Below are 13,516 nucleotides of genomic sequence, written 5' to 3'. Positions count from 1 at the left end.
GGCTGAATTCCACTCAGATATTTTCCCAACTTTGACATTGCAAAGTGCTAAAGTAATTAATTTTGTTGGCTAGTTAAATTATAGTTACTTTAAGTTGTTGAAAGTATATATGAGACAAAAATATTAACGTTCAAAATATTAATTGAATTCCAAAATTTGCAACAAGAATCCAAAACTACCCAATTCATAATATTTTAAAATAATTTGAACCTCTTTTAAATATCAATTTTGGATAATATTCAATTGATAATATTCAAAGCAAAAGGTAACGAATCAATGATATATTGAACACCTTGAGCTTACAATGAATGAACAGAATGTCTCTAGAAAAGTTATACAGTTACATTACTCTTTATGTATATTAAAATTAGTTTCAAGGTCATTGCATTTAATTATACAAGGGCTATCCAGAAAGTAACAGACGTTTTTGAATGGTGCAGCAGTGGGCAGAGCTACAGCTACCATCTTGGTGTCAAAACACTCTGGCGTTCAGTACACATCAAGCTGTAGTCGCGTGCGGTCTGTATGTCTTTTACTTTTCTCACTGTGGTTAATTAAAATGTGAGCTGCAATTGAAAATCCCACCACCTGTGAAGTGCGTTCAGAGATAAGGTTGAAATCTATAACCAACTGTGTGAAGTTTATGGAAATGGAATAATGAGTGAAAGCAGAGTAAGGCAGTGGTGTATTGACTTCAAAAATGGCCACAACAATGTTCATGATCATAGTCGTAACAGTCGGCCTAGCCTAGTGACTGAAGATTTGATGTTCAAAATCAATAACAGAGTTCGTGAAAATCGCAGTTTCACAATGACTGAACTCTAGGAACATTTCCCAAAAATTTCATGGAGTTTACTTCAAGAAGTTATTGTAGGGAAGCTTGGATACCATAAATTTTGTGCCAGGTGGGTTCAAAAAATATTTACGGAAGATCACAAAAAACAAAGACTTGCTGCATCGTTAACTTTCCTTGATGAATATGACAAACATGGTAATGAACTTGATTGTATCGTTACTGGTGATGAAAAATGGGTGAAGCATGTCAATTAATTGTGAAACAAAAATGCAGTCTATGGAATGGGGGCACACACATTCTCCAAAAAAACCAAGAAAATGTCTCCAAACTCTGTCAGCCAGAAAGACAATGGCTACTGTTTTTTGGGATGCTAAGGCTGTGATTCTGGTTGATTTCCTTGAACAAGGATCAACAATCAACGAGGAGAGGTACTGTGAAACAACGTAGAAGCTACAGCGAGCAATACAAAACAAGCGTAGGGGAAAATTGAGCTCCAAATTTAGTTTTTCCACAAAAATGAACATCCCATTACGGCCAATCGTATACAACAAGTCTTGGATGTTTTTGATTGGTAAGTGTTTGATCATCCACCTTATAGCCCAGATCTGGCACCAAGCGACTACCACCTCTTTCCAGTGATGAAGACCTGGCTTGAAACACAGCACTTCAATAGTGATGCTGAACTTTAGGCTGGCATTAATCAGTGGTTAAGATCTCAGGTGGCAGAATTTTACAAAGCTGGAATCGAAAAACTTATTATGATAAATGTCTTAATTTGAACGGAGATTACGTTGAAAAATAGCATAAGAATGTTTTAAATGTATATAATAAAATAATCTTATTTCAGTTGGTTAATTTTGTATTTCAAAGCCTCTGTTACTTTATGGATAGCACTCGTGCATAAAATTTCATAGTTAACATATATAATTATTTGATCGTCAACTCAAATGATTTCTATTGACATTCTTATACTGAACATGATAGAATAATTAAACATTTAGCATTTTGTATTTGATAATGCACAATTAGGACTTTTTTTAAAATTATGGTCAGATAGTTAAACACAAATCAGAATAGAAAGACAATAAGCCGAAGTAAAATTAAGGAAAAACTTAACTTAAAAAGGATTAATTAATGAGGTGGCAGTTTTTTAAGTAAATGTATGGTTTATACCAGCCGCTTATTTCAATATTATAGAACGTGATATTCACTGCTGTTTCTAGAATGATTTAGTTTACACTGTTTTCATTGCACAATGTTAAAATACAACTTTTTAAAAATACAAATTGTAGTATGGGTCTAATTCTATGTATAATTTCTTATTCCTTCTATTCTAATACATATTTTTTATGTACAATAAGTACAAAATAGCTTAGCACAAATTAGTGTACTTAGGTAGACTTGGTAGACAGAACCAAATTATAAAAATTTGTTTTTATTTTAAATTTATCTAATGAAACAGTTATAAAAGTAATCAAATAAATAATAATTTATTCAAGTGTTTTACTATATTTTAAAAATTAACCACAAAAAAATGCCAATTATAATGACCAGGTTGCAGACTCACAATGTCAGTGACAGTACAGTGAATAATCCCATTGCTGGGAGTAGATGGGCTCTTGAAAAGTTCCATGGTGAAGGGTTAAAAAGCTATTATTTAAACAGGATAAGGCATTAATTTTACTCGTTATAGCCTAGAAACATAGAGTCTATAAACTACTTTACCTAGTTTAGAAGACTGGATGGTCTCAACAGTAATCATGAGTCTGCGTGGTACTGCCACCATCATTTCCCCCACCGATACATCTCGTAGCGCCACCAGCCCCTGGCCCTGCCCATGGAACTCCTGTATACCAACTCCATTCACCTCGGCTGAATTGTTCTCCAACCATGTCAGCAGAGCCTCTTGTGAGCTCTCAGTACGATTTGGCAATGGAAGCTTGAGCTCTTGAACATCAACAAATCCACCATATTTGTACATGTACAACATATTTAATTACTACAAATATTGTCTTATTTTTTTTTTTAATTTACTTTATTGGTTTGGAGATCTTGAGGACATTAGAAGGTGTTTAAAATTCATCATGTAATAAACTGTCTGTGCACTGTAGAATGTTATCAAGTATAAATGAAACAACAATATTATTTTGGATGGTCTGGTGTCATTTCCGCCCTTATCCTGCATAAACCACTATGTCCTAATCTAATGGTGGACTGTGTCCTGCACTGCACTCACTGCCTTATCGCACTCTCCACAGCTGAGATTGTTAAAGTCATGTTTAATGTCGCCTACAATAATTTGCTTCTGGAAGTCTCTCTCTTTGGAATTTATCGACACTATTAAAACTCACTTGCAATCCTGCAATTATTGTTGGCGACTTTAAATATATGTATTTTGAAAAATAGTAGTTCTAATGTTGATTATCTAAATTTGTTGTTATCTTATGGTTTTGTAAGTTACATAAATTCACCAACTTCAGTAGTTCTGCCACCTGCCTTGACCATGTTTTCATAAAAATTCAAAAAATTTGGATTTTCAGTGTAGAATTTTAGGATATAACTGACCATTGTGGTGTAGAAATATCTCTGTCACTAGTAAACTATGGTGATAGAAATAAGAATTATTTTATTCCAGCTGTGGATAGTAAAATGTTACATAGGCAGCTAACCTTGGCTAATTGGAACCGAGTTATTGACGAGCAGGATGTAAATAACAGTGTAACTGAATTTTACAGGATATTAATGAAAATCGTGAGGCATCATGTTATCTAAAACGAAATAATAGTAAAAATAAGAAAAGAAATTAATGGATTTCTGATAACCTTATAACGTTAGTGATTTAAAAAAAATTATTTATATAGACAATTTTCTAAAATTACAAATAATTAGGTCTTAAAAATGAATAGAGAACATTTACCAAAATTGTTTCCAGAAGGATAAAAAAAGCTAAAATAGATCACTATTCATCTTTAATTGAAAAAGGCAATGGAGACCCGAAAAAATATTGGAATGTAGTTAGAAATAATAAGAAAGCTCTTAGGTAGTAAAGCTATTAAATTATAAATAATTAGCATCAGTTATGGCGAGAATAGCTGGTAGTCAGTAGCAATATGGCAACACCGCCCAAATGTCATCTGACTATTTTGGTGCAGGCTGCTCTAGAAATAATTTTTAAGATATTATAATAAAAATGTTCATTTTTTAATGTAAATATACCGTTTAAAAGCACTATTAAACAAGTATTATTATAATACTAGTTTATTTTGACTATTTGTACAAAATTTGTAAAAATAACAACATAATCAACTTACCAGATTCTATTACATTTATCTTATTTAGTATTTTTTCAATTTCTAAATGTGTCTCCCAATCTTTGGCACTTGACGATGTGGTTGAGTGAACTGCAGTTGACACTGAAAAAACCAAAACATAATTAGCTTATAACAGAATGTTATGTGCAGTTCATAATACATTATTCATTGAATTGCACATATAATTAACACATTATGTTTGTATTTAAATTGTATGGAATTTCATAATTTATCACTTTTAGACACATAAATAATTGAATCTCTGGAATAAACATCTTCACTGCATCTCTGTTGCCAGAGATACTCAGTATCCTTAAACATCCAGTACGTATTAATGTCTACCACAGTCAACATGTTAAATTACTGTACAATAACTGTCTAACTATATACAAGTAGTCAACACCTTCGCTGTGTGATTATGCTGAGTGGTAGTCAGAATTCTTAACCATCAAGCATGATGTATTAGGATGTCTTCCACAGCCACCATGTTAACATATGCTACTTTATTACTTGCATCATTATTTCATAATTTGATATGTATGGTTTGAGATTCAGTCTTTTATTAAATGATTATTACTTTAGTTCTTGATATTAATTTAGACTTTGCTACAGATTCAAATTAACTGCTAGGTGGTAATTCCCATCTAGTTAAGTTATGACTATGCTGATTAAGTTGTTGTCGCGAGGTGGTTCAGTAAATATATTAACGTTTTAGATAAAAAAATATAAATATCAACCCTCTTCAAATGTGCATGGTTAAGCTAAATTACAGCCTATTTTACAAATTTAGGTTACAAGGAAGTTTAGGGAGGGTTTTGTGAGTGGCCTACACTTGTTATTCGATTTCTATTATCGAACGATTCAATATATTATAAAACTTCGATATTGTATAATAATTGTAGGCAACATTAGTTATAATACATTAAATACAAGAATAATACATTACAATTTTAATAACATAAATTTAACAATAACATTACAAAATAACAAAACCAACAACAGCCTACATATCAGAAAACCGTTACATTACTTACAGCTTGCCCGGATAGCAGTAAGCAACTGCTATAGTGAAATGGAGGAAAGTATTCTCTCCATGGGTAATCAGGAGCCAAACCCACACGTGTATATAGAAATATCTCAGATAATTTCCTCATATTGATCGCCGGTTTTAAATTCTTCAACAATTAGTTACTTCTTGTTGTTAATTGCTTATATTAAAAATTACTATAACCAACTTCAAATCATATATGTTAAAATTGTAATATTAAATTATTCATTCAGATAAAAACAATCAATCCATCTAAATAATAAAAATCGAATGAGTGAAGGCCGCTTATTAAAGTCTATCCGGAAGTTTATAAAGCCTAAAGTCATATTATTGTTTGGAATTGCTGTTCATATTCTTCATCGATACTCCATTGTTTATCAGCAGTTTAAAATCTTTGGGAAAGTTGTGCATTAAGTCTACATTATAACTGTATATACTTTTAGCACTAAATGGAATATGATTAGAGGTTATAATCATATTAAAAATCAATTTAAAATTTTCACTATTACAACGGCCTTTATTGAAAATCAAATTATGAAAACCAGAAGTGGTAATGGGATTGAAATACCTAGCAAGACGGGCATAAATGGCCAAGATAGTGATTTGTTATGTGGTAAATGCAAATTAAGTATTGATGTGAGCCTTGCTCTGTGTTGTGATGGTTTTTGCTCATCCCAATACCATCCGTCCTGTGTGGATGTAGAAAATGATCTATGTCTGAATATTAATGACATTTCCGACCATATAAAGTGGTTTTGTGTCACATGTCGTAAGAGAGTAAACATGTTTTTTAGTAAAACAGATAAAATAGACGAAGCCAGTAACTGGCCAATTATTCTAAATATTGTTTTGGACCAACTTGATCAACTTAGTTTGAGTAATGTTGCTCTTTGTGAGAGAATGGACGCACTCTTCCAGCAATATGTTAGAGTGAAAGAAGACTTGGTCGCTATTAGAGCCAAATATGATAACTTGGTTTCTTTAGGTAATACAAGCGAATGCTTAGCAGTATCGGAAATGACAGGGCCTAAGGATCGTCAGTTAAGATATGAAGATAGGCCTAGTTGTGCTAAGTCTAACCTAAGTGATAACGGACAAGAATATCCTAAGAAGAACGTGATGGAACAACAGGATGGACCTGGTAATAATCATGTTAAATCATCTTTATCGTACTCCAGGGTGGTAATGAATAGTTCGTTGCAACTAAAAGCCAATGTAGCGGACAATACCAGGGCTAACAAAGAAAACGAAAACCCTACCCCACCTAGAGACAAAAGTGATGAAACCATCAATGATGGTTTTGTGACCCACCAAGGAAGAAGAAGTAGGCCTAAGACTCGTCAGGTGAAATCTTTATCTTATGGGAAAGAACCTAATAGTTACAAGCCAATTGTAGGGACCAAATGCAATGGTGAAACTAAGCTAAAAGTGGCTTCTAAAAGATCTTGGGTTTTTGTATCCCGATTAGATGCACTAACTACCAAAGAAGATATGGAGGTGTTCCTAACCCAATCTAAAGTAGATGATTTTATTTGTATTGAACTCAAACCCAAATACGATGGGTACAAGTCCTTTAAGATTGGTGTTTGTGAGAATCTTGAACATGTTTTACTAAGCCCGGACTTCTGGGACGAAGGAATTCTTGTAAGTAAGTTTGTTACATCTCAGAGAAAACGTCCTGTAGATTTTTTAGGTGTACAACGGGGTTGACAGGCCTAACATTAAATCGTCACCATCTGACCCCTATAAACGTAATGGATGTGCCTCCGAAAATCCGAAAATGACTGTTAAATCTAGTATTTTGTATCTAAATGCTCAATCACTAAATGACAAAGTAGAAATGCTCGATGTTAACTTGTCTGACTCTCGCTTTATAGCTTTATGTGTCAGTGAACATTGGTGTTTAGAAGATACTCGTGATTTGGTTACTATTCAGAACTTTACACAAGCTAGTATGTTCTGTCGAAGGCAGCATATTAGAGGTGGCTCGGGCATACTAGTTAGAAATGGTATTAATTTTACTGAAATTGACACTAGTGACTACTGTAGTGAAATGAACATTGAAATGTCTGCCATAATTATTGTAGACCTTAAGCTGGTGTTGATCTCCATATACAGAGCTCCCTCAGGGGATATAAAAATTTTTATGGAGCTGTTTGAGAAGTTTTTCGTCTATCTGATCAATCTTAATTGCCCTATAATTATGTGCGGTGACTAGAACATCGAGGTGAGGGACAGTGGGCCTATAGTTTTTGCATTGAGAGACTTATTGAGATCAGTTGATTGCAGATGGCTGGTTAATGTACCGACAAGGGCTGATGCCTGCATAGATAATGTGGTGTCTAACCTTAACGACCATTCTATCCAAGCCGAGGTGCTTGATGAATGCTTATCTGACCATAACACTATTGAAGTTACTATTTATCTGGATGATGTGGTTAAAGGGAACCTCGGTGAGAAAATTGTAGGTAGAAGCCTATCACCTACTAATGTCGAGTCTCTGATTGCATCTCTGTCTGATGTAGACTGGCCTAATTTACTGTTTTCCGATTCTCCTAATGTCGAGTCTCTGATTGCATCTCTGTCTGATGTAGACTGGCCTAATTTACTGTTTTCCGATTCTCGGCCTAATGTCACAATGTTTGATATATTTCTGGAACGATTTCTAGGTTTTTTAAATATCTGTTGTCCTGTTAAACATAAGCAGATACGAGTATCAAAATCTGCTAAGAAATGTAGGCCGAAGTGGTTCTCGGATGAATTGAACGAACTTAAAAACCTTGTTATGGCATATAACACCATGTTTAGGGATACAAAGTCAGAGGCAGCCAGAAGAGCTTATGTTTTTATGCGGAACAACTACAAAAGTGAGCTGAAAAAGGCAAAGCTTAAAGCTAATGAAGATTTTATAAACACCTCCTCCAACAAATGCAAAGCGGCCTGGTCCATCATAGCGGCTCAAAGAGGTGCGACTACCCGAGATGCCCCCAGCTTATCTCCGGAAGTATTTTCGGCCCATTTCGTCAACTGTATTGATGAGGTGAGAGAGGTCATCACTCCAAGCCAGATATCTGCGGGTGATCTTCTTGCCAAGGCTCCTGGTGCTGCAACTCAATTCAAGTGGTCTCCTGTGTCATGTGAGGAGGTGCTGTGTGTGGTGAAAAAAATGAAAGCATCCAAAAGTAAAGATGCGTATGGTGTATCTAGTGAGCTCTTAAAGAAAATTATTTTTTCAATTGTGCTACCTATTACAATTTGTATAAACCAATGTTTGTTTACTGGTATATTTCCTAAGTGTTTTAAAACGGCCAAGGTTGTGCCTATTTACAAGAAGGGTCCCAGGGACCAACCTGGTTCATTTAGGCCCATCTCTTTGTTACCCATTTTTTCAAAACTCCTTGAAATTGTCATGAACAACCAAGTGAGTAATTTTTTCAAATGTAACAATATTCTTTCAAATTGTCAGTTTGGCTTTCGAGCAGGTAGAAACACCGTGAATGCAGTTGAAGTCCTGGTGAAAGCTGTAATAAATAGTTTTGAAGCCAAGGCCTCCACCGTGGCTACTCTTTTTGATCTAACCAAGGCTTTTGACTGCGTTCCTAGGGACCTACTGCTCTCTAAATTGTCTCACTATGGTATAATTGGTACTGAATTGGCATTATTTGAGTCATACCTAACGGGACGTGAACAAAGGGTAAGTGTTGGAGGTTCTCTCTCTACTTCGCGTTGTGTTGAGTATGGGGTACCACAGGGATCGGTCCTGGGTCCCTTGCTGTTCTTAGTTGTAATGAATGATCTCCCTCACAATGTTCAAGCTAACGTGATAATGTTTGCAGATGATACCACTTTTTTTAGTTCTAACTCTAATATAAATAGCTTAGCCACTTTTATGGATGAAAATGTTGTGTATGCTAAAAACTGGTTTAATGCCAATCAACTTGTTTTAAATGATCTCAAAACACAAAATATTTGCTTTACACTGAAAAACATGAGTTCCCCCAGTACTTTCTCTGATAGTGTTAAACTATTGGGCATCTATCTAGATAATAAGCTATCATGGGTAGATCATATTAACTATGTATGTGGAAGGCTTAGTAGAGTGGTTTTTTTGTTGAGGCAACTAAAGAAAAATGTTCCTAAGCAATATCTAAGGAGTGCTTATTTTGCCTTTTTCAACAGTATTTTACTGTATGGGCTCCAACTTTGGGGTAATGGTTCAGAAATACATAGAGTTCTGTTAATCCAAAAGAAAGCTGTACGAGTGCTCACTAAAGGTTGTAAGCCGTTATTCATTAGAGAGTCTATACCCACTGTTGTTTGTTTATATATTTATTTACTTGTTGTCAATGTAAAATCTAATCTAGGTGATTATGTTATAAGAGGTAGACTTCATTCCTACAATATTAGAAATAGTTATAAAATAAATAAAGATTTTGCTAGACTTAGTAAAACAGTCAAATGCCAATGCAATGTCAATTACACTTTTTAATAAATTAGGCCATAAAGCCCATACAGTTGATATAAAGAGTTTCAAGAGAAAGCTGATGGACTGGTTAGTAAACCACCCTTTTTATTCTTTAAATGAGTTCATGGACTGTGATATTGCTGACTCTATATTTTGACTTGTTATTGTTGTTTCTTTTATTGTTATTGTTCTGACTTGCTGTTAATCACATGGCTGTTGTTATTTTTGAATTTATTTTGTCTTTTTTTTGTTACTGTTTATATTCATTTTAGAATTGTTAAGTTTTGCTTTTTGACGCACCTTGCTGGTTTGATGACGTAAGCTCTTGCTTTATTGTTGCGTGACAAGGCTGTTGCTATATATTTGTTATTTTTGCTATTTTTAACTTGTTTTTATTGTTGTTGTTGTTAAAATATTTTTAAACTGTTAAGTTTGTCAATTTCCAGTGCCTGGGCAAACCGTATTTTTTTAGTTTTAAGTAAATTAAACACCTGACGATGTCTATTGCTACTATGGCCGAATGGCAAATAAATATTCTTATTCTTATTCTTATTCTTAATAGTATAATAATTAATGTGTTAAAAAATTATGCTGTGTGAATGTGCACATCTTTATAATTACGCTTGCGGATAGGCTTGACTATGTTAGACCAAGCTACTTTTTAGAATAAGCAGACCAGGTTTTTATATCGATATTGACAAACGATACTACTCAATTATAACTTTCGATATAACTAACCGATACTGAATTTTGAACAATAACTAACTTATATAAACTATAAACACTTTTTCATATAATAAACATATTTTCTTTTACAGACAATAATAGACAGTCAAAAGCTCGTGGAGGACCATGAAAGGAAGTTTAAAAAGTGGCATATCAGCCGACCTGCTTTAAGATCTCTGTGGGTATTTGTGCAGAAGAAAAGTACGGTTTTCTAGAGAATATGCTTCAACAACTTCTCGAAACTGGTTAAGCAATGCTACACAGGAGAAAAAATAAATAAATAAGCATATTTCGTATTTTTTCATAATGTTTTTTATGTTGTTACCATAACATTAATATAAAAAAAGGTAGGAGGGTAATTATGGGGTTTTTACTATTTCCAGTTCTAATTGTTTATATCATCGTTACAGCTCATTTATTATTTATAAGATCATCACTAAGTGCATTATATTAGTTATTTGAATTTAAAATATGACTGTGATTGTGGCTATAAATATGATGATATGATTTATAAAAGCATAGTCGATAAATGAATATTAAGTATCGATAATTGTACTAACGACATAAAAAACCGGGTCCGCTTATCTTACTCTACCCTACCAAAAAAAACAGCTGCAACAAATTTGGGTGTTTATATCCAAATCATTATTTTACAGGATAAATCTTTAGTAGGCCTAATTCTCTGTTTTAACCACAAGCATGATTTCATAGTCACATACTTAAATAACAGAAAATAATTTGTAAAAATATTTTGTGCCCTACACCTTTGCCTAGCTCAGAACAAAATGATGCTTATGATGATCAAATACACACATAACATTAAGGCTGATTTATTTCAGCTATTCAAACATAAATTCAGATTTAAATTATAAATAAAAGTACAAGTGACTTGATACAATGTAAACCTAGCATAAGCCTTAGTATGTATTTCAATATGTGTAATAACTTAGTAAATATAATTTATAAACACTTCATTCTGCATCTAATAGTATCACCTTTAAGTAGTTTATCAACCAACTGGTTTACTTCATTTCGTTTTTGAGGAGACAGTTTATTACAGTTCTTCTTAGTTGTTGCAGAGCCTTGATTTGGTTTTGTTTGGTTAGGAGCAACATTTTTAGCTTGTGGTTTATTTTGACTTTTCTTTCCCATAACGAATATTAAGAACAATATTTTTACACATACAAAGGCTTTTCCTTTATTTAATTAATAATTTTTTAAATTTATTATTCACAACCTATTATTTACTCACAGAAAACATAACCTTAAAAGGAAAGGGTATTTTGGAAATTGAAAGTGAAAGTAAATTTTTTTGCTCATGATAAAGTTGAGAAATCAAAGGCAATTAAAAATTACAGGACTCCATGTAAGCTTACTATGTATTACTATGTAAGCTATGTGTCACAAGTCTCTGTAATAAAATAACTTTTTTATTATGAGTATTTTTATCTCTAATCAGTTCTTAAATGCTAGAAACGATAACTATGTGTGATATATTTCATACCCATGGTAAGTTATAAACCAGTGATTACAATTAACATAAAAAGAATATTAAAAGTGAATTAAAATGAAAACGAACCATAATGAATATAGAGTCTTCTTGGAAGCTGCAACATAAATGTAGGAGGACCGCTCTTTTGTAAAGGTTTAGATTAAACAAATATTTGTCACAAATCCTGGAAATTTAGTCCTTTATGTAAGAAATGTCAGTGTCTCTATAAATCACCCTGTTCTTGATGTACCACGGACCATGTAAAATCTTTCTCAGAAATGTGGGTTGAAAGCACTGGATAAGGCAAAGGTTTGATTTTGAAGTAGTACCTCATAACTGAATTCCATAAGTCCAAACAGGTCGCAAAATCATTTTATATAAAAGCAATTTATTTCCCACTTATATGTGGACTTTTCTTCCAGAAAGTTAATACATTTTATAAACTATTACATTGAGTTATAGCCTCTTATGCCAGATATAAGTGGACCACGTGAGATGTCTATCTAGATGAATCCTTTAGTATCTTGCACTATGCTGAGAAGGAATTAAACATTGTTAAGAGTTACAGGTAATCAATTATCTTGTATGAGGGTAAAAGGTATGTTGATTGTCTCTGTTTCGTTCACCTCAATTCTCCAACACTTAAGCCAATCAGATAATGTGCTTAGTGTAGTTTTTAATGTTTCTGAAGCTTTATCTGGATCATTATGAAAGGGTAACACTGCTGTATCATCAGCAAAAGTTGTCATTTCTGGGTGGGTTCGTATATCAGTCTTGTATAACAAAGGGCTTAATATGCTACCCTGTGAAATAAACTATTGAATTTTAAAAAATTTGATCTGAAAATGTATATTTTAAGTAAAATTTATGATATTATAATATATATGAGAGAGATATACTGACGTTCCAAAGACCAATTATGCCTTATCACTTAAGTGTTCTTTCCCCCGTTCTGTGTCTACTTTTCCTTTCGTTTTGAAGGTATTTGTATCTTTGTATTATTATCACTAATCCTTAATTAATTTCCTCTTTTAACCTTGATAACAAGTATAGGCCTACATTTACTTTTAACACAGCTAGTCAGAGCATGGCTAAACCTGACGATCTCCCGATCTGTCTAGTTTAGCCATCACCCAAACTCCAATAGCCCCTAATTATATCAATGTAAACATGACATATCTCAGCCAAGAAAAGAACATTTGCACAGTTGGCTTTTTATAACACCTCAGCAAATAGTGAATCTGATTTCCGAATCTACCCGTACCAATTCATACCTCTTACAGTCTTAGTAATCAGTGCATTAAAACGTAAAACCAATATTTGCCCTTACAAAGTTAAGAAGAGTTGGGTAGTTTTCTTAATTTTAGTTACTCCAATGTCTATAGTGTAGATACTAAACTCAGACCAACAAGCCCTAGAGTACACAAACCTGGAATATTTACATATAATACTTCCTAAAGAAAAAATTACTATCACACGAAACCGCTCAACTAATCATAATGTAGTACCATTAGTGAGAACAACACAAGACTATAAAGATTAATACATTCTAAACTTGAATAAATCAGGAAACAATCAAAGCTATACTTTTACAAATAACAAGCAATTAGATGAATTCCTAATATCTTGTATTAATAATGATGACAATTTTCAAAATAACAAAACAATATTATAATTA

General features: G+C 33.2%; 1 protein-coding gene across 1 annotated transcript in view; it reads right to left on the bottom strand.

The window, feature by feature from the left end:
• Nucleotides 1-11,647, bottom strand: part of LOC124357157 (actin-histidine N-methyltransferase) — an 85,744-nt gene extending 74,097 nt beyond the window's left edge. Inside the window, exons 1-3 of the mRNA XM_046808665.1 lie at nt 11,342-11,647; nt 4,108-4,209; nt 2,522-2,743 (exon numbers count right to left, since the gene is read on the bottom strand). Coding sequence (XP_046664621.1) covers nt 2,522-2,743; nt 4,108-4,209; nt 11,342-11,498 — 481 coding nt within the window. The 5' untranslated portion in view covers nt 11,499-11,647. The remainder of the gene's footprint in view (nt 1-2,521; nt 2,744-4,107; nt 4,210-11,341) is intronic.
• Nucleotides 11,648-13,516: the final 1,869 nt, after the last annotated feature.

This window comes from Homalodisca vitripennis, chromosome 3 (genome assembly GCF_021130785.1).
Source record: "Homalodisca vitripennis isolate AUS2020 chromosome 3, UT_GWSS_2.1, whole genome shotgun sequence".
Lineage (NCBI taxonomy): Eukaryota > Metazoa > Arthropoda > Insecta > Hemiptera > Cicadellidae > Homalodisca > Homalodisca vitripennis.
The sequence above is the reverse complement of the archived record's forward strand: the minus strand, read 5'-3'. Positions and strand labels throughout refer to the sequence as shown.